This window comes from Pollicipes pollicipes, unplaced genomic scaffold (assembly GCF_011947565.3).
Source record: "Pollicipes pollicipes isolate AB1234 unplaced genomic scaffold, Ppol_2.1 Scaffold_6052;HRSCAF=7182_pilon_pilon_pilon, whole genome shotgun sequence".
NCBI lineage: Eukaryota > Metazoa > Arthropoda > Thecostraca > Pollicipedomorpha > Pollicipedidae > Pollicipes > Pollicipes pollicipes.
In genome coordinates this window covers 13,500,531-13,528,448 of record NW_023596805.1, presented here as the reverse complement: position 1 = coordinate 13,528,448, position 27,918 = coordinate 13,500,531, and the positions used below count along the sequence as shown (strand labels likewise).

The following is a 27,918-nucleotide window of genomic DNA, read 5'->3' as shown; positions in this document are numbered from 1 at the left end:
CCGGAGAAGCGGCCCTCAGCAGGCGGCGCGTTCGGAGCGTTCGGTGGCGGCGGCGGAGGGGGCGGCGGCGGAGGAGGTGGCGGCGGAGGTGGCGGCGGCGGTGAAAAGGAGAGCGGCGCCATGAGTATGCCTGTGTTCACGGGCAACAAGAAGGTGGACAAAGAGGAGGAGGTGGGTGCACCGGGTCGTTGCGGTCGCGCACTGTTCAACTAGTTCAAGGCATTTGTTGGGTAATGGTTGACTGTATCTGCTGATGCCAGCGCGCTGCCGCGTCTTGGCTGACGGTGTCAGGTGATCTGACTGTCCATGCCACGGCCCGCCGCGTCTGATGCCGCGGCCCGCCGCGTGCCGGGCGGACGCCACCGAGTTCTGATGACCTGGTCGTGACACGGCCGGATTGCTGCCAGGATCGGAAGCTGGCGGCGCTGCTCAAGGACGACTTCGTGGCGGACGCCGATGATGCCGGCGACGAGATGGCGCCTGTCCGGCTGCCGCTGCTCTCCTCAGCGTCGGCTGCCTCCTCATACGTCACTGATGACGTCAAAAGTAGGCGGCGCCCGGCGGCGGCGACGGGTGATCGGTGATAAGCGCTGTTGATACGGCCATTCTGTGCTTGTGAGATGCGGTGTCATGCGATGGCCGACGTCTGCTGCGACTGCCTGCAGTCTGGTTGGGGTGAAGCGCTATAAAGATGCAGCTTATTGCCATTTTCAGTGTTTTGTTTGTTTGTGCGCCACTATCAGCTGGACCCTCTGCTTTCAGTTCGATGGTTGCATTAGTTTCACTTTGCAGGCCTGGGTTGGATGCATGTCGTTATTGGTGACTGCACTATGTGCGTTGCACAACTATCAGCATCGAGCGCTTATGGCAATTGGCAATATGGCAATATGGCACGGGGCTCGATTCCCCGCGGTGCGCGCCCTTCCTGCCAGGGTGAGAGGCAGGCGACGCCATATAGCCTCAGTAGCTGAGTGCGTCGCGAAGCCCCAATCACACACATACACACGCTTATGCCAATCGCCCAGGAGTGTGAGCTAATGGTCCTGTTGTCTGTCGACAGTCAAGTACGAGCCGGATGACGAGGAGGACAACGTGCACGCCTTCATGAGCCGCCAGCTGCGGATCGCCGATCAGGTGCGGGTCAGGCGCGACCGCCGCCGCCGACGGCACGCGCGTACCGGCGGCGCCGCACGGCCGCCGGCCGCCCTCGCCGCACGCCCGCTGTTCGGCCTCACTGCACGGCCGCCGTCCGCTCACTCTCAGTGCACCGCCACCGGCCGCTCGCCCTCGCTGCGCGGCGGCCGTCCGCTCGCCCTCAATGCACTGCCACCGGCCGCTCGCCCTCGCTGCGCGGCCGCCGTCCGCTCACTCTCAGTGCACCGCCACCGGCCGCTCGCCCTCCCTGCGCGGCCGCCGTCCGCTCGCTCTCAATGCACCGCCACCGGCCGCTCGCCCCCGCTGCGCGGCGGCGGCAAAGTCGCGGGGCCTGGCGACGTGGTGACGTCATGGGGACCCTTTCGGCGTCTTTCCCGGCTGTTGGACGTTTCGTCTGTTATGACGGGACGGTGTGTATGTAAATGTGTGTGTCGGACACCGTGCCGGCCTCGCCCTCGATGCGTCCGTCGACATCTTGCAAACTGGAAAGCTCACGCAGGAATCGAAGACAGCATGCCGTGAAGAGAAGTGATCGCGTCTGTCTGGGGTCTGCCCCCGCCCGTGATCCGACTCCGCCCTGTGACCTGACCCAGCCCTGTAACCTGACCCTACCATATGACCCCACCCCGCCCTGTGACCTGAACCCGCCCTGTGGCCTGACTGCCCTGTGACCTGACCCTGCCCTGTGACCTGATCCCGCCCTGTGACGTTACCCCGCCCTGTGACCGGACCCCGTCCTGTGACCTGACCCGGCGCGCCGTTCTGTCCCCAGAAGTCAGACTCGGAGGTGAAGGTGGCAGCGGCGGCGCGCAGCCAGCGGCCAGCCGACGCGTCCGTCTCCGCCATGCTGCAGGAGTCGCGCCGGGACCTGATCTTCTTCCAGGTACGGCCCGGGCGGCGCGCACGGCTCCGCCGGCCGCCCGGCGGGCCCGATATGACCCCAGCACTGGGCGGACGCAGCCGTCCGTCGCTGGTGCCGCCGGAGCCCGTGCATGTAGCAGCATAGTGGCGTTGAGCGTTGTCTGCGCGGCCGTGCAGCGGCAAGCGGTCGGGCGGTTACAAAGTGCTCTGTGGAATGTGACTCTGTGTTGCGGCATGAATGAGTCCAATGTAGTACGTTCTTAGTGCTGCGCAGTGGCAAGGACGCTACCGCTGGTGAAAGTGGAGCCTCCCCAGTCAATTGATTGCCATGGTATGTCTGGGCTTGTTTGTGTTATATCCCGTTTTCGCCCTGGGGTAGTGGAACCTGCTTACACCGGATTGCAGGGGAGTGTACATATGCCGCCAGCTGATCTCTGCGCCAGTGCACCGGCGCACATCGTCCTTGCACCCTGTCCTGCATTTACGCGGGGGCCCGTCCCTACTGGCCACATCACTCTGTCCTGCATTATTACGCAGGGGTCCGTCCCTGCTGCCCACAGCGCTCTGTCCTGCATTGTTACGCAGGGCCCGTCCCTGCTGACCGCAGCTGCATGTGCAGCCACACAACACCAGACGCCAGCAAAGGCTGTGTGCGTGCTTAGGCTCTTCCTCTCCAGCGCTCCGTACATTACGAACAACGCTTGCGCCTCAGTTCCCAGATTGCCTACCAGTGCTGACGTCTAACGACGGCGATGAGAAACAGAAGTCTAAGAAGGCCCCGCCCGCGACCTCCGGTGGCACAGATGGCAGCCAATCAGAGGCCAAGGTCTGTCCATCACATGCCATGTATGAAATGCTATGAACTGTATATGTCGTTGTAACGTATAGAGTTGATCGGCATGGCCTCAGTCGTCCCAGCTGCCAGATAGCACGAGAAAGCGTCGGTGCCTGTTCACCTGGCATTACATGCACTGTCATTTTACATGCCGCGGCAGCCAGCGCAGCCCGGTGTGATGAAATTCAGCGACTGGCCATGTTCGAATTGCTCCCAGCATATCCGTAGCATATCAGTCACTGCGAAAAGTCATTGGTCATTTCCAGGCCTGTTACTTGTATTTGTGCGACTTGTGGTATTAATGCGAGTCTAAACGTAACTTTTAGGGGATGCTACCAACAAGATCCCATTGTTTCCATGATTCAGGAACGAGCCTACTCACGGCTGTGGTCGCAGTTCCAGTCATCTGAATATTCGGCTTCAAATGTCGCCGGCGTGGCCGCTGGTCCGGCGGTTTTCGACATGTCCTGCAATCACGTGCCCCCCCCCCCCCCCTTTGTGATCCCTGGTGCGCGGTCGGTCCTGAGCTAGCGACGTTCCATGACCTGCCTGCGGGTCGGATGGACCTTCTGACCCTGTGTGACCTTTGGCAGACGGCCGATCCTGAGCTGGTGACGTTCCGTGACCTGCCTGAGGTGGACCCTGTAACCCCAATGTGACCTTTGGCAGACGGCGGACCCTGAGCTGGTGACGTTCTGGGACCTGCGTGAGAGTCAAGTGAACCTTCTGACCCCTGTGTGACCTTTATCAGGCGGCCGACCCTGAGCTGGTGACGTTCCGTGACCTGCCTGAGGGTCAGGTGGGCCGGCTTCAGCTGCTGAAGTCGGGCCGGGCCCGCCTGCTGCTGGGCCAGCACGTGCTGCACCTGGAGCCCGGTACCCAGGTCAAGTTCCTTCAGGTCAGTGGCAGCGCGGACCGCGAGGGTGGGCGTCGAGTCATGAGCGGACGGATCAACCGCCCACTCAGTGTAGACATGGTGAGCTGTGCGGCTCATCAACGGCTTGTTGAAGTGCATTGATTCTGACCAGAATGGTTGTTTCCATCAGCATGTAATGGAAGGCCTCAGCCATCCGTTACATGCTGATGTAATGGATGGCCATCAGCATGTAATGGAGGTTCCGTGGGTTTGTCTTCTGATGTCTCCCATGCATAGCTAGTGTTGGGGAAATCCGGAGGCCCGCCCACTACGCAGCTCCATATTTCCGTGCTATGCGTATAACGAAGCTCTCGTGTTTACCTGCCCACTCACTGCGTAATGTAAATAACTAAGATGGAAATACATGCGTAATGTAAATGACTCAGCGAGTGCCAGGCGTTGTTACCCCAAAACCGGACCCCCACCTCGGTCACCATCTGCCTCCTGGTAGCGGTGCGTGCGCTCGCCCCGGCTGTGTGGAAGGCGACGGGCGTCGTAGCGCTGACGAGACCGGCTCGCCGTCCGCAGGAGGCGGCCAGCGTGTCGGTGGGCGCCGACGGCTCGCGCGGTCAGCTGGCGCTGCTGGGCGGCCTCAGCCACCGCGTGGTCTGCTCGCCCGCCTGGGAGACGCTCGTCAGCCGCTCCGGCAGCTGATGGCGAACAGACGTGCTGGCGGGCCGGCCCCGGCGCCGCGCGCTCGGTCGGACTGACGAGACGCCGCCCACGCGGCCGGACGGGCGGACCACGGCCGGCGCTGATTGGCGGACGGAGCGACCGCGCCGCGCCGATTGGTTGTGTATAGGTGACGTCATTCTCGAGGGCGGTGATTGGATAGCTGCTGCATTAACGTCACTGCCGGCGTGCTGATTGGTGAGTGTGGTGTCGCTCTTGCCCGCGGATTGGTCGTTGTGAACAGGTCAGCCTGGGCACCGTGGGCGTGACGTCCTGAAGGTCGCTCACGAGGCTGCTGTGATCATGTCGGCGTGTGATGATTGATCATGGTGACAGCATCCATCAGCACAGATTGTCCGCTGCGATATCTCGGTAATGCGCTCGGTAGTCACTGCCACGCCTGTGTCCGGAGGTCCAGCGCCTCACGATGGCATGCCATGCTTGTCTCGTCTCAGTCTGCTCTCTTCACTCTGACTGGTTTGTCACCCGCATGACAGTCCAAGCCAGCCGCTCGCAACTCAGCTGCTGATTGGCTATCGCTGTCGTGACGTCATATGGACCAGGTTCGGAATCGCCGTGGGCGCTCACGAGATCTCCGTAGCGGACACAGGAGGGCCCGGGTCAGTGCTGTCACGTGACAGATGGCGTCAGGGATCGGGCGGGATGACTCAGTGCGGTTCCTTTGCCTCCCCCTTCCCCCAACACACATTTCCTGCCCAGCTCCGTAGCGCTGCGACGCGTGGTTCAGCACGCGTGCTTCAGCGCACTGAAGTGAGATGCTTTGTCCTAGTGCAAACTGCTGATGGGCCCGGCCGCTTGCGGTCTGATGCCGTGCTCAGTTATCGCGCGTGCTGTGCACGATGCATTGGTTTTCGGTGCGTGGGGTGGTATGTCTGCGCGCGCTCCATCAGCACAGACGCCTTGATTTTCGAACCATTTCGCCATTTTGGTTTTGTTGACTTGCTGCTCTGTTGCTGTGTGATTGGCTTGTGCCAGCTGCCGTGTAACGTATTCCTTGCTGTACTTAGTCCTTTCCTCGCCGTTCCATCGGGCGGCACGGCCGTCTGAGGACTGCGATGGGATGCCGTGTTAGGCGCGACTATGTTTGGAACGTGTTGGAATGTTGGAAACGTTTGTAACATCAGAAACGTCTGCAATATGGTGCTGTATGGTATTCAAAGTTATTTGCTGACGTTGAGGTGGTGTGAAGGTAAATGTGTCATGCAGATTCATGTTACGTGGAAATGTTTTGATACACAGAAAAGTGCAATCTCCTTTGGTTCGTGTTGGATTAATAGGCGCGAATGGGGCTTCAACATCGGTGCACATATTGAATGAAAATGGATGCAATTTATGTGATGCCTTAAAGACTCGGAGCTTTGACTCCAGATGCTGACTGATATCAGCTCACACCCCCGACTAGGTGTCAGTTACTCTACACTAGCGCGATATTTTGATCCCGCTTCATAATGGCACGAGATGACACTGACAATGCCACGTGATGTTGTCCTCATATCTTAGGTCCGGGGAAAACTACACTCTCAGTGACATCGCAAGAGCGTATCCTGCTGTTCTGCGTGAGGGGCACCCAAGCACAATCATCTCTTGATAACTGATATCGATACGTCTCATAACAAGTTAGTTGTGCCTTATCCGTGCAAATGCCTCAATGGTTTACAAAGATATCCCATCTCGAGAGTGGATCATCGGTCAAGTTGGGAGAAAGATCAAACATTTGCATGGGTTTGCCCATCTCTTGTTCAATTGAGTGGCACGCTGTCGCGGGATCGAGCAAAAGGAATCAAACCAAAAGGTGACGGGTGTGTCGTACTGGCGCCTGATAGCCCGCTACCACTGCTGTCGGATACACACAGCGCTGTTTCCTACTTATGCACATGCACATAGCGCACAATCTGACAGTGCTGTTCTACAAACAGCTGATAGCGCTATACCAGGGCTATCGAGTACACATCGTGCACTCTTCGCTCGCAATTATAGATATTTTCCGGGCCGTCGCATTCTGGGCATAACGCCACGAACAGGCTGGCCGTTGATATCAATGCTCCTTAATGGCATGTTTTAAACAACGCGGGTCATGGTGACCGAGGAACGATCCGAGGAACGGTCATGGTGAACGAGGAACGATCACCGGCCGATGGGTCTCCAACAGTAATATAGCATACAGATGGTTTCACCCACTTTGCACGGATAACCACTTTAAATCTACAATCAGACCGGCCGCGGATAGATTTGTCAGGTGATGCCGACCGATGGGAGATATGCATTGCCCGCCGATAGCCGTGTTGCGCACATGTAAATGCATTTCAAATTAAACGCCGCATTTGTGCAAACAACCACCACAACCGGCCTGCAAGCATTTGGTGACAGTTTCTGCAGGGGGGGGGGGGGGGGTAAACCGAAAATTCGAAGCCTTAATCCGACGAGTGCGTTGTCCTGGCACCTAACAGCCTTATACCACCGCTGTCGACTGCGGAGGAATCTTCGGGTTTGGTGACACGCATTTTTCCCCGGGTCACCGAATTATGGCCATTACTCTACAAGCAGTCCAGCCATGCCTGCCATGCCATGTATGCACCGCCAACGGTTGATCGCCTATGCACAAAGACGCCTTGCTGTGCGATAAAAAGTCTACAATGTCAGCGGGGTCGCTGCCTCGCCCCTCTTCTGATGCAGATCTCCCCTTGTCTGAGCGACTGCTGTTTCTCCAGCTCGCCCGCCTTCTGAGCACGCCACCCAATTCACGATTTGTAGGCTAGGCGCTTCCCCGCGCTTAACTGAGAGCTGTGCATGGGCGTTCTGGCGGGGGACTCACGTCGCTTTCACGTGGAGTAAGGCGGCCTTGTCAATAGCACGAGCCTATTGCTCCTTACCAGCGGAGGTGTAGCTCATCGAGAACGTTTCGATAGGGAGGAGCCGATGAGGGTTTTAGCACAGACGGGCCGAACTCGGCGAGCCGCCGCCACCGCCATGGCCTCGCCAGCACGTGTTCTCCGAGTCTATGTTCATTCAAACCACATGGGCTAGCGGCTTGGCGCATTGATGACAGCGGACACATCAAAGTACGTTGGTGCCCTTTACTGCTTTAACGGGCTTTCTTAGGCTTGAAACCCAATAGTTTGGTACGGTCTGGGCGGCTCTGGTACATGAAGTGTATTGTACGCACGGTTTCAAGTAGTCCTATGCATCTGACAGCAAAAACCTCGACACAGTTTTTGACTGAGCTAGCGGCGCATACATCCTATACGGTCTGCTTTATTCTGTGCACCACGACTCACACTGGGAACGACAGTGACAGGCCCCGGCCGCCCTCGCACAGTGAGACTGTCCTTCAGAGAAGAACGGTCTGGTCAGGCGGAGCGCCGTCTCAGCTTTGGTGAGAGAGCATGGCCCACGGCCGGGTCATGCTTGATGGTACTGGTATTGACAGCTGTATTCGCTGTCGTGAAGATGCCGATTGGTACCGCGCTCCGCGCACCGCGTCCGTCTCGCAGAGCTTCAGCTCCACAACGCACAGGGCAGTGAATGGATTACATCTGTTACTCAGAGCTTCAGCTCCACCACGCACAGGACGATGGATGGACCACATCCGGCTTTCAGAGCTTCAGCTCCGCCACACACAGGACGATGGATGGACCACATCCGGCTTTCAGAGCTTCAGCTCCGCCACGCACAGGACGATGGATGGATCGCATCCGGCTCTGAGAGCTTCAGTTCCACCACACACAGAGTGTTGAGTGAAATCATCACGCATCTTAATCTTATTCGCTGTCGGTGAGCGGCTTGTCGGCGACGGTAGAGTCCAAGATCCCCTAGGATGGGGGGGGGGGGGGGAATCACCCCGTTTCACGGATGACCGTGTCGTTGGTCACGGTCACGGTGCGGGTCCGGTTCCGCGACTCCCCCGACACCGTGGTCACATTGGCGCCCGGCGTGTTCCTGATGCTGTTGATCAGACCCACAAGGTCGTTAGGGTCAATTGGAATCAGCGAGGGGGTGGGAGCAGGGGTGGGATGAGAGGGAGCAGGAGTCGGATCTGTGGGTCTTGGAGTGGGGCGTTGGACAGCAGGAGTGGGGTGCGTGGGAGCAGGAGTGGGATCTGTGGGAGCAGGAGTAGGGGGCCGGGGAGCAGGAGTGGGATCTGTGGGAGCAGGAGTAGGGGGCGTGGGAGCAGGAGTGGGATCTGTGGGTGTTGCCGGTGTGACGACGGGACCGGCCGTCGGCAGTGAGTCGGTGGGTGTCACCACTGGAGTCTCCGTGACCGGCTTCACCGTCGCAGTGACGTTCGTCGGCGTCGGGGTCACGACGGTCGGGTCCGGCGCTGGCGGTCCAGCTGTCGGTGTCGGCGTGGGCTTCCCACCGCTCGCAGTCGGTGCCGCTGTCGGCGGCGTGCTGACGACGTCCCAAACGATCACCACGGATCGCCCGAGCAGCGCCAGCCGGGCGGGCGGCTGTAGCCGGCTCGCCACCTGCTGCAGTATCGCCAGTGCCGTCCCAGCGTCCACGAGCGCCGCCCGGCCTCGCACCAGCGCCACGAAGCGGCCGTCGTCGGAGAACTCCAGCAGGACGGTGATGGGCTGGCAGCCGGGCCGCGTGTAGACCGGGGCTAGGACCACGGCAGTGCTGCACGGCAGTGCTTCGACCGTGCTGCCATCTGTAGGAGAGCGCCGTAGTTACAACGGTGGCATCTGGGAGGTGGGACGGCAACTAAAGGGTTATGTACTACAAGCTGAGGGGAGGACGCCGCAGGCCAGTGGAGGATCCAGTGGCGGAGGGAGGCATGGGGCTAACCCTCTCTTGGGTTCCGAAGTGGCTTTTAGGCTCTGAAGGGGCCCAGAGCCGGCCGAACAGACGCAGTTTGTTAACGCGCTCCCGGGTGGGCGGTTGGATACCCTTCGTTCGGGTGGATGGTCACTTTAACCCCCTGAGATCTCAGGAACCAATAGGGCTAGATACGCCAAATTCACAGGGTATGTTGGCCCGTACGCAGAATCACTGGAGTCAAGGGTGGAGATTTCTTGGCCATGACCTTCGGGTCAAATCATGTCAAAATGGTCAAACTCCAAGTTGGTTTCCAAAGTGTCCTCAGAACATGGGTACCTGTTCTAAGAAAAAGCTCACATTCTCATTCAAGGTCACTGACCTTATTTAACTTTTGATAGAACTTTATGATGACCAAAATCATAGAAGACTGCTCTGAGTTTTGTATTTTAATAAGCGACAAAGATTATGCCAGTCAGCATGTTCATAAAAGTGAAATGCTCACCTGGTTTATTTCAGGTCAGTGACCTATTCTAACCTATACGAGGCTCATGAAAGATGTATAATGCGGCTTCCGCGTTCATTAAATTCGAAATGAGCGCCAGAAACTACCCTATACAGCAGGCCCTAGGAAAATAAAACAGGTTAGTCTTGACCTTGGTCTGACCCTCATATCTGATGCTAGGTCGATGGAATTTGGTCATGCAATTGTTGTGTTGCCTTCCTTTAAAAACGAGCTCAAAGGCAGAGTTAATTTAGCGTACAACACCGTTTTACGAGTCCAAAAATTTTCGCCATCTGTAAAAACTGCATGACATCGCATAACACCTTTAGGATTCCACAAAAGAAAATCAAATGACACGGAGTGTGGGCACAGCGAACGACAGATTTATCAGACTGCCGTCCTCGTCTTGTATGTTAATATCATGTGCAAAACGTTTTGGTCATTTATCTCTCCCACCTCGTCATGTGTTAAATGGTCTGGATGATGACTTGTTTTAAGCCATATATGCGTCTCAACATTGATAACTTGCGTGGTTTATTGAAGTGAAAGGGCAGGCAAGACTTTTTGTGTGAAGTTAAGAGGCAACTTTAGAGAAAAACACCACGAAAGAGCTGAAGCCAGCAGTTCAAGACGGCATGAGGTCAAGACTGAAGCCATAATTCAGGTATCATGTTCGACGCCGAAGTCAAAACCGAAGTCAGCTCTTAAGAATAACACAAAACAAAGCCGATTCCAGCCGCTTCTGGACGGCGCAGCAGGGAGGGGGAGGGGGAGGGGGCAAAGGGGCGCAGCTGTCCCCTACCGACAAGTGGGCGAGGAAGAGGAGACAGCTGCTCTTGCCAACCCTGCTGGCAGGCAGGGGGAAGCAAGAATATAATTTACCCCCTCTCCCACGCCAAATTTTTGGAATCAAAATGACTAAATCTTTGGTAGACTTCTTCCCGAACTAAAGGCATTGGAGCTAAACGTAGAGTACCAAAATTCAGATCAAGGAGACCGCTACAACTGAACAAGATAATAATAAATCAGAAATAGGAGACCCTTTGCTAGATCAAGAGGGCCGGTTTCTGGGTCCTGAGGTCACCTTTATGAATCAGGTAGCCAATGCTCCAGATCGCAAGCCCAATGTTGTGCTAAGAAGGCATCTTTGCTGGATCAGAAGGCCCCTGATGCAAGCCAGGAGAAACTGTGTTGGCTTAGGAGGCACTCTCTATATTCAGGAGGCCCATTTCTGGGACAGGAGGTGGCTTAAGTGCATCAGAGAGCCACGGTGCCGGATCAGAATGTCCCGCTTTGAGACAGCGAGGCTCCTTTACTAGATTTGGGGGCACTCTTCGTGAACCGTTAGCATCCTAAGGCTCTTTTCTGGAATAGCAGGCCTTGCTTTAGGTTCGCGAGAACTTTGCTGGAAATTAAGAAGGTCCTGTACTAGATGGTTTAAGTGTCAACATTGATTTACTTGGGTATGCTACATGTAACGGTTTAATAAGGGGCACAGGCAATCGGTACCCCTCCCCATTAAATACGACGCTGCGCAGGAGTCTCGCCTATGAGAAGGCCCTACCTTGTCCGGGAGGCCCCTGGAAGATCTTGCCCCCCCCCCCCCCCCCCCCCCAACTGGAAACCTATGCCATCGTCCATGGCAGGTTCCAACGGCGCGGAGCTGAAATCGAAGCCAAACTAGCCGTGAACAATTCCTTAAAGCGAGGGCGGGTCTGAAGCCATTGTAATAAACTGTCGGCTTCGCCAAGCAAAGCCGAAGCTGGAGCCGGCTTCGTTCGGTTCTAGCGCTTATTTTGCACCTATGCCTGAGCCGAGTGTGGATTTCTTGAAGGTAGGGCGTTCAACTGATCGAAAACAGAAGACAAAAAAGCTTGTTATTTGTTTGAGCTAGTGGTCTTCCGTGGTAAATGGTCGACGAAAAATATCAGTTACTGTTTTTTATACTTTATTTGGGCTCAAAGTTCGACTGTAAGCACCAAGGTAAAACCAATAAGGGTGTTGGGTGATCCGAGGTCATGGCAGTCTTGCATAACCGACTACGCGAGCTCACAATACTCACTGCTCCTGCAAGGGAGAGTTCGCATTGTGCGATGTGATTATTTCTGTTGCATGGACCAGTCAGTTAAGTGTGTATTTATTGTGGTATTTTTAGTGATTTTATGATATTGGCAGCCAAAATCCGACCAAATCTGAGTTTTTATGTAGGGCTGGCGACTTCTTGATGGAAAGTCTGAAGAGGGTCTCCCCGAATGGAATTCACGGATGTCTCTGTCGCTATGACCAACCAAAAATATCCAAAGGTGATAGTCTTTGTGTAATGACCATTTTTCCTTTGCTTGCTTACAATTGCAGGCAAAAGAAAACATTGCAGGGAGCAGACCAGCATTGGGGGTGGTGCCGGGTGACACTAGGAGCCCAACTCAACATTGGAAGACAGGGCCCCCACCAAAAAATACGAATTGGCACACATGCCAAGGATACAGCAAGGATTTTCTTAACGATGAGGCTAAGAACTCGGTGAGTACACATCACGACGATTTTTACACTCTGTCGGGAGCCATCTATAGTGAAAACGAAAAAGATCCAAGCGTAAGGATGAAGCACGGCTCCCCCCCCCCCCCCCCCCCTCCCGGAACTTCTCCATTGGCTGCGTCTCTGTGCAAAACTGAGGCATCTATAAACGATGCGGGTGAGCTCAAACGCGGCGTTTTATTAACGCATTCTACCATTTAAGACTCGCTTACACGAGCAAGCGCGCAAACTCATTCTACCGAAGTTTCGCACCAAGCTGAAAATCTTCCCAATTTGCTACGTAAACCGGCTGGTGCAGCCTACAGTAAGTCACGAGGCCACATCTCAGTTTCATGACGGAAAAGTTTCGGGACTTCACACGTCGCAGGAGCCCACTGACCTTTCAGTGTGACCCGCAGAGGCTCCTGGGAGGCCCCCACGCTCGCGGCAGGGAACTGCGCAGTGCTACCGCTGACAGACAGCAATGGCGTTGTTGTTCCTGTAAACCGGGTCAAATGCGGCAGTCAGCTGCGTACCGAGGGGGCTTTCACTGGCACATGGGGTGATGTGAGCACCTGGGGTCAAAGGTCACAGTCTTTATTGGCCATTTGCACGGCAGAAAAGTTTCTGAAACGCAGCAAATGAATTCACAAGTCACGAGAGTAGGATTGCAGCCATAAGCGAGCCAAATATGGTAATTTGCGCATATACAACATGGCCGTTCTTACCCTCCGTCACACGGCGTACTGACCTGCGTCATGTTAAATCAGGTCGTGCGTCTCGAGGTTTTTGCATCAATTTTATGTTTTTATCTCAATAACTAGGCATGGTACTAGAAGCGACGTTTCGGAAAATTGGTGAGATCGGGGTGAACACTGAAAAGTTGGTCTAATCTAACCACAAAGCACGTTAACAAACGACATTCTCTCTGTATTGGTTTCCCTTTCCCATGAAAGTTGGAATGCTCGAGCCCGGGTTCAGGTATAGAGGCGAAGGGGGGTGGAGACCCCGACTGAATGAACCGAATAGGTAATTGCACCATTACATGGACGACAGGAAAATACATGGCACCGGATACCGTTTGTAAAACTGCATGAGATATCCTTGAACACCGCCAGCCGAATCCAGAATGAAAATGTCGGGGCACATCCGCACTAAATGCGGACCAGGCAGAGCTTTCTACTCGCTGACTTCAAGGATCGAAATGCGTTCTGCTGGTGGTTAACTGAACAATGACAAACATCGGAGAATTCCTGGTAGACACCTGATTCTCAGACAGAACCAGTTTTTAGCCGGGGCTGTCAACCAAAAACAAAAAGATTCTGGGCACCCCAGTCCCCGACCTGGTGCAGGAAATGCCATTGCATAGTGCAGAGGCCACAGCTTGATGCGTCATCAGTTGTTTGGGAGTCATCGGATCACTGTAACCTGAGGACGCAGATCGCCAACAGTTCCGAAGCAAGGCACATTTTAAGGAACTTGCTCAGAGAAAGCAAGAACGTGATGACCGGGATTTGCGAGGGCGGGGGAGGGGGCGATAGATGGAGGCCGTTGTTGCTCTTAACATATAAAGGCTTTGGAGAGTAACGAATACCGTAGCTTTCATTTGCAGACTACCCTGTTACCTACATTTGTCAAAGCTGTTCATGTCTCTCAGCGTCGCTTTGACTAGGGAGAAAGGACGTTCTCTGAGTGAGGGGGTATTCTGGGCTCCTGTCCAATCAATGTGATAAGATAGGGCCTGCTCCCAGGTACCGAAACCGGGAGCGAACCTTACAAATATGGATAAAGCTCCCTTAAGCTGCGTTGGTAACTTCCCAAGCAATTAGTTCCAGCAATATGATGCCCCCCCTCCCCCTCCCCCTCACGCAGATGGCCCGGGCAAGCCTGCTGCGGCCGGAATAGCGTTAAAGCTGAAGAGCCATTCCCGTAAAACCGCCCACGAGTGCCTGGTCCACTCCCACGTCCTGAGTCCATCAGACTTCCTCCTATGGGGAACATCACACGGGGCTGGTGTATCGCGATGATCTCCAGGACTCCCTGCCAGTTAAAGAGTCCATCAGCAGAGCAGCACGGGAGGTCCACGCCGGCGCGTGCGGAAAGGCTGCCCGACCTGTCTTGACAAAGGCGAAACTTTGCTTCGTTCGAAAACGGGCTAATATCGAGCATGTGCTGTGAGGATGTGATGCGTGATGTTGTGCCGTAGTAAGCGGGTAATGCGTGTAGTATGTCATTCTTTGGCGACTCCTTCAAATTTTTGAAGTCATAATAGTAGTATTTGTTCAGATAATTACAAGAACTTGAAAGGTGTCGGTTTGTTCAAAACATGAAAACGCACAGCAACCAGGGCATCTTCCTCTCCCTAAAAAGTTTCGTCTTTTTAGCGGACTGCCGGCGTTAGCAGCGTGATGCTCTTCCATTCGAGGAAATGTGAGCCTAGCGCGGTAGTGAAATGATATGTGATACGGGATAAGTGTCGGGAGTATAATGTGTGCCGCTGGTGACGCCGCACATTGACCTGAGTGCAAAAACTCGGGTTTGATTACGAATCAGCAATGTGACCTTGTGACTCTAAATCACACTCTGAACGCGTACTGTTCACACCACGCACGTGCCCGGGTCCGAACCATGGCGCAGCAGAAGCCAGCAGGTCGGTGAGAGCAGGAGTGAGCTGGACCGGGCCTGATCTCACTTTGTATCAGCCGCAGCAAGAACCAGCACACCGGTGAGAGCAGGAGTGAGCTGGAGAGCGCCGGATCTCACCTGGTACCGACCGCAGCAGGAGCCAACAGGCCGGCGAGAGCAGGAGTAAGCTGGACAGGGCCTGTTCTCACCTGGTGTCGGCCACAGCAGGAGCCAGCAGGCGGCCACCAGGAGGTGTTGCACGGACCGTTGCATGGCTGCTCTGACCCGGCCTGGCCCGGGGCGTGCATTCCTCCTGTGCCGAACGCCGCTGACGTGAAGGCCAGGGGTGAGCCGCCCACCGCTGCGGCCGGCCGCTCGCTGCCGGTCCCAGACAGTGTCGCGCGGTGATGGAGGGCCGGCTCATCACTGCTCAGTCCAGCAGACCGGGCTGAAGGTCTGTGACGTGCAGTCAGCAGCCACCTCACATGAAAATATATGTTCGAAATAATCAGGATGGAAATAACAGAGTCGTTTCACTGGGGATCAATCCGGCCGAATAAAACACGAAGGATTTTGCAATGTCTGGACTAGAACTATTCACGCAACGGATGCTTCATAAGCCGTGGTTAATTCGCCTAGAGGCGTTACTGCAAAGCTTCTGGGTCGCTGACGTTACGGAGTTAATCCCGTGTGCCAGTGCCCCCCCCCCCCCCCCCCCCCCCCTCTGGTGGTATTTCGCTGGATTGTCATGCTATCTGTGACGGAGACAATGCATGGCAGGCTCCCGTACGAGTAATCACAACAATTTTGTGTCACTGCAGCCAGAAACAGAGCCAGACATTAGAGACTGGAAACAGTCCAAAGGCCTTTTGGCGACCAACCTACAGATTTGGTGCAAAATGCACAAGCGTCTCAGACGGATCATGTTTGATTGCTTCCACTCCCTTTTGATCCAACCTAGATATAATAAGTTTTCCCATCCGCGGATGAAACTGAAGTAAGCTTTGTGGAACAAAGCATGGTGCTGCTGGTTGCTAATAACCAAGTAGCTAGATGAAAGAATTCCACGATGTATGGATGTATACGTGAATGTATGTGTGTATAGCCAGGATAGCGACAAGGAGGGACGAAGTTGAGAGCTTTTAAAACCCAAGAAAGCTTCTGTAATAGCTCTCCAGGGGCTCCTGGAGAGCTTTTACAGAAGTCATCTGGAAAATAAACGGGATTTTTTTTAAGATAAATATCCGTTTTCGAAGCTCTTGACTCCATTTGATTTCTCGGGGCTCAGGATTTTATGGATTTTTCAAGTCTTTTAAGGATCTTGAGTACCCGTATGAGACAGTTTCGCTTGAAGGTCTGAACATAGCCATATGTCTGTAGGAGATGCACCCGAACTTATAGCTGTGGGCTACGCAACGCTGTTTTCAGTTATTAGTATGTGCGTTGTAATTGTGATACTTGACTGTCATCACGCCCGCAGCGTGAGCCACGTGACTCAGGGCACGTGGCCGTCCACCGCAACCGCCGAGTCATGTCTATCCGCCCGGTGATGTCGGTGTCAAAGTGAGGTTCAGTCCACCTTCCCACACAGACCACCGCTGTCACCGGAGGGCGTTTGTAGTTGTCTTTGTGTTGGCGAAGTGCTCGTGAAGCTGGTGTTTCAGTTCTCACTTCCGCAAGGATACAGAAAGCGGTGCGGCACTTTTGTCGCATCTTTGTGTGTCGCATCTTTTGTCGCACGGAAAAAGATGCGACGCACACGCTGCAGGCAAACAACAATATCGCTAAATAACGGCGGAATGCCATGCCCAGTTGGCAAGACCTCTCTCTCTCTCTCTCTCTCTCTCTCTCTCTCTCTCTCTCTCTCTCTCTCTCTCTCTCTCTCTCTCTCTCTCTCTCTCTCTCTCTCTCTCTCTCTCTCTCTCTCTCTCAGTTTGATATATGTGGCCAGCCTAAACGCTGCCCAGGATTAGCCCCGTGGTTTAGCTCCTTACAGCGTGCCAGTGCCCGTGTACCGCGATGCTGCTCCCTTATGGACATCTGGACTGGCCTCAGTCTAGGCGCGGTCCGGGCCCGCGTGAAATACTGCGTCTCATGAACATTCTGTTTGCCAGAAACGCGGAGACCAACAGGACGCGGCCACACGCAGACATGGCGCCCGTCAGAAGCTCCCGTCCCGGAACCCGTGACCTCGCATTAGCCACCTTACATGACTTTCGGTCACCAGGTGGAGGCCGCAGAATTGAAGCTGTAGCTGACAGGCGGTGGGTGCCATGTGGCTGACAGACAGCGGGTACAATGTGGCTGACAGGCGGCGGGCGTCATGTGGCTGACAGACGGTGGGCGTCGTGTGGCTGACAGACGGCGGGTGCCGTGTGACTGACAGACGGCAGGTTCCAGCCAGGCACATACTACACTAGATAAGCCCGTCGCGAGCTACAAGTGTTTCGGCTATGAACAGTCGGTAGCAACGTTTTGGGGTTGCGTGCGTCTGTATCCATCTCTACGCTACATCCAAATGTACGTAGATAACTTTATGCGGCATCATCCTGGAGTGGACGCACGCTGTCAACAGTCCAGCAGTCTGGGCTCCGCGGTCCATATAGCATCCTGGCAAATTCTGATTTTATTCTAACGCAACCATCCTTTGCTGGTCATTCACCCCGGCGCTGCCAAACAGAGGTCTGTTGGGTGCCACATGGGTGAAAGGAGCCATCATGTCTGAGACGCAGGGATGTGTGGTCTGTGAAAGTTGAAGCCTCAGAAAGGCCCTGAAAGTGCTGGAACTCTGCTCTAAACTCTGCTCTGAAAACTGCTCGGAAATGGAGGCAGCGTTTCGCGGTCAATTATATATATATATATATATATATATATATATACATATATATATATATATATATATATATATATATATATATATATATATAGATGTATATCAGCCACCACTCAAAACGGCATTTTTGCGGAACGTGAGACCATTTCACACGAGGATCTCGCAAAAATTCCACAATCAGCGTCACCTAGGTAAGCGCTATTGAAAACAATAAGACCAATTTAGGGCTCATTGAGCTTAAGCCGCTTATTACATCCGTCCGCATTGTTCAATCTGTTAGAGTACCTGCCCTCCGTCCAACCCATGCCGTGACGGTGGTTCGAGTCACCACAGTCGCATGCTTTTCACTCTGGAGGCCGCGCAAAGTCGGGAGAGGTCATAAGCCTGCGCAGATGGCGCCGAACATTATCGCACGTTAAATATTCTCCATAAAATTCTGCCGTCGAAATGAAATCCTTTGATAGGTGCGTGTTGGCTGGGGCTCACGCAAGCACCGCTTAGTGGCGGTTTTGTCCCAGCAATCAGGGATAAAGTTTTGGAAAACAAAATAAGGCGAAATGCTAAGCAGTGACAAATGGCTTGATGCAACCCAAAATATTTCAAAGACGGGTTCTTTCGTGGTTTGGTACAATTTCTTCTCCAAGTTAGAGAAGCCGAGACCCCCAACTGAAAACAAACCGCAACTCTGCGGTTGCTCTGTGCAATACAAAATTCAGACTAGATTGATAGACCAACGTAAAAAAACATAAAACGTTGTTTCGTAGACCGGAGACGGCCTCAGTCCTTTGGTTTGCACTGCTGAGTTAAAAATGCCGAGCTTAATTGAGATTTGTAAGATCTGTCACACTTGTCTGGGGTCACCAGAATACCAGCAGGTGACCAGAATGCTCGCTTCGTGCAGGGAATTGGCAATGACGTCGTTGAGTCAACTGGTAGGCTGTCAATGAAAGGCTATGTTTCACATCTGAAGATATCAAACCAGGCATCATATATGATTAAATAAGCTCACTTATAGCTATTGGTATACTTTTAAGTGAAAAAGATTGCTCTAGGCAACAGCTTTGTAATAAATAAAATAACAAAATTACGCATTAAATGAGTGCACGAAATAAGACGGCAGCGCTCCTCACTTTACAATGATCCAGTGAACTGTTTTTATACCGATAGAGTTCAGAAATTTCGTCATAATTTTTATCTGGGTTTTACAAAAATGGCAAGGATTTCGCGAATGCAGGCTGAAGATAAAAATGCTTCAACAATTTATCTTAACATTGCCTGGCCACGTTTGTCTGGATATCTGCAACATCAAATCATAATTGATTAGTGGCACACATTGTGGGACGTAGTTTTGGGCATGCGCGCTCGTATATCTTAAAAACAAAACAAAAAACTCGACGCCAGGCGTTGCAGTCTCCCTGGGCCGCAGCGCGTCGGCCCTCCGGCTTAGACTAGGCCGTGGCCGACAAGCGGACGAAAATAGTGAAGCATCTGAAAGACGTACCTTAAGCATCTTCGGAGACCAAATCGTACATTTAGAGATGTTTCGGGTGTATATTTCACATGCGCGTTTTTCAGATTGATGACAATAACGTATTGGTTTGTCTGTACAGGAACGCGAATTGGTGTTGGAATCTGGTTGTGGAAATGGAAGAGCTTTGGCAAAATTTGTATTTGGTGTTTCTGTAACTGTTAATCTCCCTAGAGGACAGCCTCAAGGCCTAAAAAAGATTCGCCCAGTGTAATCTTTGAACTGCACGAAATAATTTCGAAAGACGCTCAGAAACATTATTTTACTCAGGTCATTGTCGCGCGTTCAGCGCCCGCCTCCTGGCGTTACTTGCAGTGGCCAACGCCGTTCGGTTTTACGAAAACTGCGACCGAAGCCATCGCTATCCTTGTACCCGAAATTGCGGGCGCGTCATTGGGGCTTTATGACGCACTCAGCTGCAGGGGCTACACGGCGCCGCCTGCCTCTCACCCTGGCAGGAAATGCGGGCACCGCGGGGGAATCGAACCCAGTGCCTGTGATTCCCCAGACCGGCAGTGGCTTTAACCACTACACTATCGGCGCCCGGCGCGCAGACTCAAAACATTTTGATGATATTTATTTCACTAGTCGATTCTTTAAAACGATGAGCGTCCTCAGGGAAACACGGGATCGCCTTGTGCGTTTTGAACTAATGTCGACCCACTCCATTCAGCACCAATGAGACTGCCTATTTCTTTCCGGTAAGGGGCCCCTTGAATATAGCACTACGGAGTATGTTTTCGTTCCCGGTCAAGGAGTGGAGGGTTATGCTGTCCTAACGCAGTGCGTTTTTCAGCTGTCATTCTGGCGACACGGGGCGGCATCCCCTGGCCGATTCGGAGGACCTTGGAGGGATACATCGTATCACTCTGGTCCGCTCCCTGACGCGGGAGGCCTTCTGACCCGCGCAGTTGACCCCGGATCGACGCATGAGCCGTCATTAACGCAATAACATTCCTTCTCATCGCAGATGGCCAAATAATTGCATATGGACTCTAGCTGGGTTTAACGGCCCATGCTGGAAAAGGGCTATAGTGCCCACGGTTTGGAACTGGGGCACCGACTAGCATATTTTTCTTCTATTACCTCGAGGTGAGTACTCATAAGCTCTTGTTTCCTTCAATTGTCAGAGGCCCCCGACCAACGCAAGAGACCCTCTGCCATTCCCCGTACCCGTCTCTCATGAGCAATCTTGCCCAGACCGATTTGAGGCCCCTTGTTAACATGGAAAGCCCCGTTGGGCACTGTGGGCTGCTGAACGATGCGGGAGCCCGACCGGTGTAAGACGAGGGCGTGGCCTTCTCCCTGCTGGGGAAAAGGGCTCGCAGAGCTCAGACCAACATGAAGCCCACTGTTTGTTGTTCGTGATCTCTGGCCGAAAGAGAAACACTCTGTGTCGGGGATCCTATCGGTGCAAGAAATAATCTTAATGACATTTGAAATCACGGCCCAATGGGCGGGAGTCCTTAACCTGACCTACAACCAGCCCTTCGCACCCTTCAGTCATGCCATCGGGTCCTCGATCTTTGGTCTCGAGAGACCTTTCACCCCCTCTTCCGGCCTCCTCGAACACCGCTCCGACTGGAGGCCTCTTGCTGCCACAGGACCTTTTCCGACACTGTGGCTCCTCACGGACACAGGAGCCTCCCATTGCGTCAGGGACCACGAACATTGCAAATTGCGGACCCTGGCCTCGTTTCTGCTTGGGAAATGAGCCTCATGTGCTTAGAGAGCCGGACATAGGGAAGACTGTTTTGTGTTCGTCGTTTCTTATCGACTTAGACACCCGCATTGTCTCAGGGGCTCCTCAAACGATGCAAGAGGACCTCTGACTGATATTTCAAGTCACGACCCTATTGGCCGCGATTCTTTTTGTTAAATGCAACCTGTCCTTCAGGCGCTTATGCCCTCCAATCGGGCCTTTGATCGTCGCTTCCGATGGGCCGCTCGGACCAATCTTCGGACCTCATCGAACAATTCTCTCAGTCGGCTCGGGGCCTTCGCGAGCACAGGGGGCTCTGTTAGGCGCTGTGAGCCCTTGACAGATATATGGCCCCGACCATTGTAAATCACTGGCCCCGGCATTAAAGCTAATTGAAAGAGTGTCTTCAGTCCCATACCGACACGGGGCCGACTATGTGGTACGGTGGTACCCGGCCAACATAAGGGCCCATATCGACTCAGGGGATCCCCGATCAGCGAAAAGGGTCCTCTGACCGTTATTTGAGAGTATATCTTCGCGAGTCTTGGCCCTGAATAAGACCCCGCCCAGCCCTTTCTGCCCTTCGACCCTCCAATCAGACCCCTGATCCTTGGACCCGGTGCGCCCTCCAGGCTCTTCGGGGGTCCTCGAACAATGCGTCTGGCCGACTCGGGGCCCCTTGACAGCATAGGGTCATTGTTGGGCTCTGTGGGGCCCCAAGCAATAAAATCGCTGGCACCGACTTAACCCCTGCTTGGAAAATGGGCCCTGAGTCCCACGAGGCTACGGAGCCGACTGTGCCTTGCTGGTGATGTCTGGCCGAAATATAGGCCCTTATCCACACAGTGGGCCTCTGATCAATGCGCACGGTCGTCTGGCTGGCATTTGAGTAAATGAAGCCTCTAGCTAGCTTTTTGGGCCATTTAGACCCTCAAATTGCGCCCTTCGGGCTCTTCGGAACTTATGGGGGGGGCGGGAACGTGAAGCTGTGCTCACCTGCCTTTGCTACTGGCAGGGTGTCACTTGTGTGGTTTGTAAAGCGTTCACTTCTGGACCAGGCCATGACAAATTTGTAGAATTTAGCTCAATCTTTCAGCAATGTTTTTGTAGTTACTGCGCAATATTTGTATCATCGCGAGTTTCTTTGCAAAGCCGCCGCAAAAGATCGGCGAAATGTCCAGCTGGCTGGTTCGAGGTGAGATGCAGGCGGGCGTAAATAGATTCTAGCAGACAGCCGCAGCACATGCATGTTGGGCCGTGAATATTCCGTTAGCTGCATGCAGCAATGCTTATTTTGTGTTGTATTGTTGCTCTGTATGATTTGCTTAGGACAGGTCACGAATTATACGCTAACCGGTATGCTGTTTTTGTAAATTACCATTCGGATTTATGCGGCCTTGATTTGGACTGCAGGAAAGTGAAGTGAGGGGTTTGTAAAAAACTGGCATGGCATGCATGCCCTTTGAAGTAAGATCTAAGTTATTTGTGATGCATTAGGAAATGCCATGTGCATCAGGAATTATTTTTCTGCCAATAATCGGTCTTGAATATTTTTGAGGATATTCCAGTTAAATGACAATGTCTTGTTAGCATTTCTTATTCAGAACCTGATGTCTCATGGTATGCTCATAGGTGTTTGCATGAGCTCATGTGGCATCTGACCATTAGCAACAAATTACAAGAAGTAAGTGTGAAATGTTGCAAAATCAATTCAGGCAAACAAATTGTGATAATTTTCATACCTTTTGTTGAAAATGATAAGGAAAATTTGACCTGACATTAGCTCTGCACATATCATTGAGTTTTGACTCACTGATGCCATGCAGCTATTGGATGGATTTTTAATGGACTGACATGAGACGAGTGACATGAGCACAGGTTGAAGCTCAAGTTTTGTTGATCTTGACCTTTTTAAAGATGTAATCCAAATTTTCTGCAGGGATGGACCTAGGCCTGGTGTGAGCCCTGACCCATATGACCTGGTCACACAGTTCCATGTGACCCCATAGTATATTGTGGTGTGAGCAGCTTGAAACTTAGAAAACAGGAGACTAAAGCCAATTGGAACTATAAAACCCAAGACCACAGCCAAGCACATCATTTCAAAATCAGGGGGTCAAGTCCAAGCCAGGTCTTGTGAGCACTTTGTTTTGTGGAACCGACACTATTTTACCATCTGCCAAAACTGTGGGATCAGGAAACATGCTGGTTTTGTAGAATTTTTGATACAGGATGGTAGGATTACAGGTCAAGGACTATTATGCCATCCTTGTCTTGTGCTTCAGTATGCATGCCATGTTCCAGAAAGTTCTCTGCCTGTTGTCAGGCTTCAATTGGTCCTGAGAATGTGCCTACATCAGAACCCTGCCAGCTGGAGCAGCAGCCCAATTTTGTGCATGAAGATGATCATTTGCTTGTGACAGGAGCATTCTTATAGTGTGAAACATTTCCAAATGTATGTTTTGAGGGCCATTGTACTTCATAGCCACTGGATCTGCTGTGTATGCCCAACAATGTTGTTATTTTGATTCAAAGTAGTTGAAACTACACTCAACCAAAGGGTACACTGCTCCATCTACATTCCCCATAAGAATAATTGGCAACTGCCAGTTTACCTGACATACCTAATTGTCATTGCAGGTTGCCTTTGCTAGATATTGCTGCACAAATAGCAGCAACTTGTGCACTGAACTCATCCTTTGTTGAGCCAAGCAGTGGTGTTGAACAGTAATGTCACAGGTAAGTCAGGCAGCTTCATCATGGGTCAAATGAGCTCAGCCCTTTTACATAATGGTGATGTGAGCTCACAGCTGTCAATGAAATGGACAACAATTCCTGCACAACTCTGGGGGACTTTTCATTTTGTTTGTTTCTTTTTTGTTCGGTTTTTACCTCTGAACTGTTGTTATCAAGGTGGCATCAGCCTCTGTGGAGGGGGAATGAGTGGAGCAGTTTCTTATTCTGCCCGACGCCGTGAGCAGTATTCTAGCCATCCATTACTCGAAAACAGAGCGTGTCTTAGTTGACCAGGTTATTTGAATTATCACATCCCTCGAAGAAGTCGGGAAGCATGTTGTTCTCAGTCGGGGGCCTGGACATGCCGGCACTACTGGCAACAAGTGGGCGGACACTGCGGCCAAGGAGAGAGCAGTCGGAACTTGCTCTCGCTCTTACCTTGCGCCGTTTTCTGAACTCAGGCAGGTGTTGTCAGCTCGCTTTAAGTTGACTGGCAAAAAGACAGGATCGGAAGAGCACTGACGACCATGGGAATGCGCGAAGCAAGCTTAAGGCTGTCAAGTCAAGCCTAGGCAAATGACAATCCTGTCATCGCGATGGTAGAAGGGAGGAAGTAAGCCTGTGCCGCATCCGCATAGGTCACACACACGGGTCACATAGTTTTCTCCTCTCAGCAGGGCAAGCACCTGCATGTCCTCGCTGCGATTACGCGCTGTCCGTCGCTCATGTTCTCACGTAGTGCTCACACTGCCACGGAGCGCTATCGCCACTGTGGTCGTAAGAGACTACGTCGATTGTCCTTGCGTTCTGTCCTAGGCGAGGACCCCGATACCTACGTGAGAGCAGTTCTTGAATTAATAAATGGCAACGACTTCACAATAATTTCTTCACCTTTACGGGATCTTTTGACGCTGCACGACCCCGGTTGGAAGCACGCTAGCGTACTTGCCCTGCACTCTGCGTGTTGTGACCGTTCATTTTCCATAACTTGCGCTTTTCGGACATGCTTCGGAAACCTACAACAGCGACCTTATTTGATATAACACGACATAGTTCTGCACAGCCATAGCTTGTCCACGGTGCTCTGTCAGTAGCTGCAGCATGCTCGAGAGCAGCTGTTCTCAGGGCTGCCTGTGCACGCTGTTCCGCGCACTCGGTACACTGAACAGACATTATTTGCTTGTTAGTTCCCGCGCTCCTGGTCCCTTCGCACGCGCGAGAAGCCTGGACTGTTGACGTCAGCATCCATACGACTCCATCCACATACAATGCTTCGCGTATTATTCGTAAGCATGCTCAGATTGCTCGTACATTCGCATTCCAATGATGCATATGGTGTCCTGATAACTATTCCTAAGGTTTCATCGTCTGCGTCAATTGGCAGCACTCTGTATGTAGGGATAATGCATTCATCGTAACTCAAACATTGCGACATATTTTCAATGGTTTGGTCCATGCACACGCTATTTCTCCTACATGTAAGAAACCCTGTTGAATGCTTAAACACGTGCCTCTGTTTCGCGCGCGCGTAACCGACGCCGGTGTCAGACGGGCGGGTATTTATGGCCGACCATCACGAGGGTTAAATCCGACGTAAGGTAAAACTGGACGGCGACCGGCGCAGTCAGCTGTGCTGTGCTTCGTACTTAAAAGAGGACGGCAGGGCGGGGCGGGGCGGGGCGGGGCAGGGCAGGGCAGGGCAGGGCAGGGCAGGGCAGGGCAGGGCAGGGCAGGGCAGGGCAGGGCAGCAGGGCAGGGCAGGGCAGGGCAGGGCAGGGCAGGACAACAAAGGACAACTGCCAGAATGGATGTAGTGTCGTGACGCACATACGCTTGAAGCCGCTGTAACGCTATGAAGCTACCGCCGCTGTAAGGTGCCATCTGAACCCCTGGTCGCCGGTGAACACGCCCGCGAGCTCCCCTGGTGACGTCGTGTGACGCTTGCGCGCATGCGCTGTGAGATCATCACGCGGTTTGAAGTCTCCGGTCGGGCGTTCCTGCTGCGGATATGACCGATGCTTTAAGGATTTTATCCATGACAACTTGCTTGTGCAGCTGTGGTTGTTAACCTTTTCGATTGTGTGTGCCTGGTGAATAATTTTTAGCACTGGCACACTGCTGTCTCTCGCTTTTTGTGGGAAATCCACTCAGTGTCTGTATTAATCATAGCTTTCCAGTCCCTGAAGACGCTGGGTGATTTTCCCGACAAAAACAGAGCGCTTTTTATGAATGTTTCAGATGCACATTTTACACTAACATGCACATTTCCTGTGTTTCAGATGGCTCTTTTGCATTTAGCTAGGTCATTGAGCCTGCAGCTGCCACTGAGAGCTAGGAATGGACTTAACCGCAGTGCTAAACTGAAATCAGTTTGCCCGACTTCTGCGAGGGGGTATGTCTGGCATGTTCATGCACAAATACTTTCTGGTTGAATGTTGATGGCACGGCTGGTGGTGTGTTGAGAGAGGTGCAGGGCAGGAGGGGGGGGGGGGGGGGGGGGGGGGGGACAAGAATCGCTGGCTTCTAACATCAATGTTAAGGCGTTGTCAAGATCAGACCACACAGCTACTCTGACTGTAGCACGCAGTGTGTCTGTGGACGTAAGAGCCGCAGCTGTCAGCCGGGAAAACGGTCAAGCATGAAGCGGACAGTGTTTCTGTGGTTGTGAGGAGTAACTGCTGATTGGCCTGATCCGGCATTACAATTCCTCTTATGTGGTATCGCTGTTGCCGTTCCGACATAGAGGTGGGAGTGCCAGATGGCAGGGGCCTGACCAGCGAGAGTGACGTCATAGAGGCGGGAGCGCCAGATGGCAGGGGCCTGATCAGCGGGAGTGACGTCATAGAGGCGGGAGCGCCAGATGGCTGCGGCTTGGTCAGCGAGAGCGACGTCATAGAGGCGGGAGGGCCAGATAGTAGGGACTTGACCAGCGGAAGTCACGTCACTGCTGTGAGGTGATCAGTAGCGAGGGCTCCGCCACGACGCACCGAGCCCAGACACTGTGAGGCCCACCAACCACGGCCGTCGCGCCGCCAGTGCCCCGTTGTCTGTCGGGGTCTGAGTGTGGCACCGGCTGCCGCTCCGTTTCAGGGTTGCCTCCATCATCGACGGTCGGAGAATCGCCGGCGAGATCAAGAGCGAGCTGCGCGTGGAGATCGATCAGCTGACCAGCGGTTAGTCGGCCGGTCTTGCGGCCAGCTGAGCCGGGCTCGTCGCTGTGGCCCGGCTCGACGCGGCTGGAAACTACTGTCACTAGTGGACTGAAGACCGAACACTGGGCACCGGACACTGGACACTGGACAAATGGGACATCTGGAACACTGGGGACACTGGCCGGCACTGGGACACATGGGACACTGGGCATGGGTCACATGTGACACTAGGACACTGGACAGCTGGAGCACTGGGACACTTGGCACATGGGGTACTGGGCACTGGACATGGCAGGCCTGAAGCACTGGGACTACGTGGACTGGGACACTGGACTTGGACATTGACCTGAACTGGTACACTGTAACTGAACTTGATACTGGACATTGGGCATTGGAGGCTGAAGCCTTGGCTAGGCTGGACTGGACTGGACTGGACTGGACTGGACTGGAAAGGAAAAGTGACTGAAATACGTACACAGCGCTAGTACCGTGTGGCCGCGGCCTGCTGCGGCCCGGCAGGTCAGGTCGCGGGTCGCGCGTCTCCGGCCCGTCAATCAACGCGTCGGACACGCGTGACGTGACATGGATGACCTGACCCGCTGCGCTCGGCCCGGTACGCGGACCCCCGGTCAGTGATGATGGCAGGGTACTGCGCTCGGGCTCGGGTGCCGTGTGGACCATGGCTGGTGTTATCCGAGACGTGAATAGTACAAGTCGAAGTGACCATAGCGCTGCAAAGCTGCCCGAAGCAGCAGTGAGCTGGAGTGAACATATAGCCAAGACTAGTATATCCTAGATTAACTGAGGGCTGGAGACTGGCGGCCAGAGACTGGAGCCTGGGGATTGGAGACTGCACGTTAAACTGAACTTGACTGGAGATCGGCCGGGTAAGACCAGACCGGACCAGCATTCGCTGGACAGGTTGTACATGCCGTGATGAGAAGGGAGAAAGGAACAGGCTGAGCTGTGTCTTGGAATCTGATCTGTGGCTGAGTACTGACCTGAGGCACGGGCTGGATACAACGGACTGCGTACTCCCCATTCAGGAAATCATCAGCGAGTCGTGCCGTGGGACGCTTAGCCACTGGAGATAGCCTGCTTATGG

The 27,918-nt window shown here is 53.5% G+C and overlaps 2 protein-coding genes and 1 long non-coding RNA gene across 3 annotated transcripts; 2 read left to right on the top strand and 1 right to left on the bottom strand.

Annotated features, from left to right (window-relative positions):
• Positions 1-97: 97 nt before the first annotated feature.
• On the top strand, positions 98-4,477 carry LOC119104605 (uncharacterized). The gene is made up of 7 exons (XM_037228326.1): positions 98-171; positions 408-546; positions 1,061-1,134; positions 1,928-2,038; positions 2,729-2,842; positions 3,603-3,749; positions 4,296-4,477. The coding sequence occupies exons 1-7, from the start codon at positions 121-123 to the stop codon at positions 4,419-4,421; spliced, it is 762 nt and encodes a 253-aa protein (XP_037084221.1). The 5' UTR covers positions 98-120; the 3' UTR covers positions 4,422-4,477.
• A 3,398-nt stretch (positions 4,478-7,875) lies between these two features.
• Positions 7,876-15,170, bottom strand: LOC119104652 (lysine-rich arabinogalactan protein 19). The gene is made up of 3 exons (XM_037228371.1): positions 15,072-15,170; positions 12,638-12,736; positions 7,876-9,111 (listed from the first exon to the last, which is right to left on the bottom strand). Exons 1-3 carry the CDS (start codon positions 15,133-15,135, stop codon positions 8,294-8,296), a joined length of 981 nt encoding a protein of 326 aa, XP_037084266.1. The 5' UTR covers positions 15,136-15,170; the 3' UTR covers positions 7,876-8,293.
• A 6,918-nt stretch (positions 15,171-22,088) lies between these two features.
• On the top strand, positions 22,089-26,935 carry LOC119104816 (uncharacterized). Its single transcript, XR_005094989.1, has 4 exons — positions 22,089-22,120; positions 23,566-23,664; positions 25,941-26,053; positions 26,752-26,935. It is a non-coding gene; the product is annotated as an uncharacterized LOC119104816 (long non-coding RNA).
• The last annotated feature ends 983 nt before the right edge of the window (positions 26,936-27,918 follow it).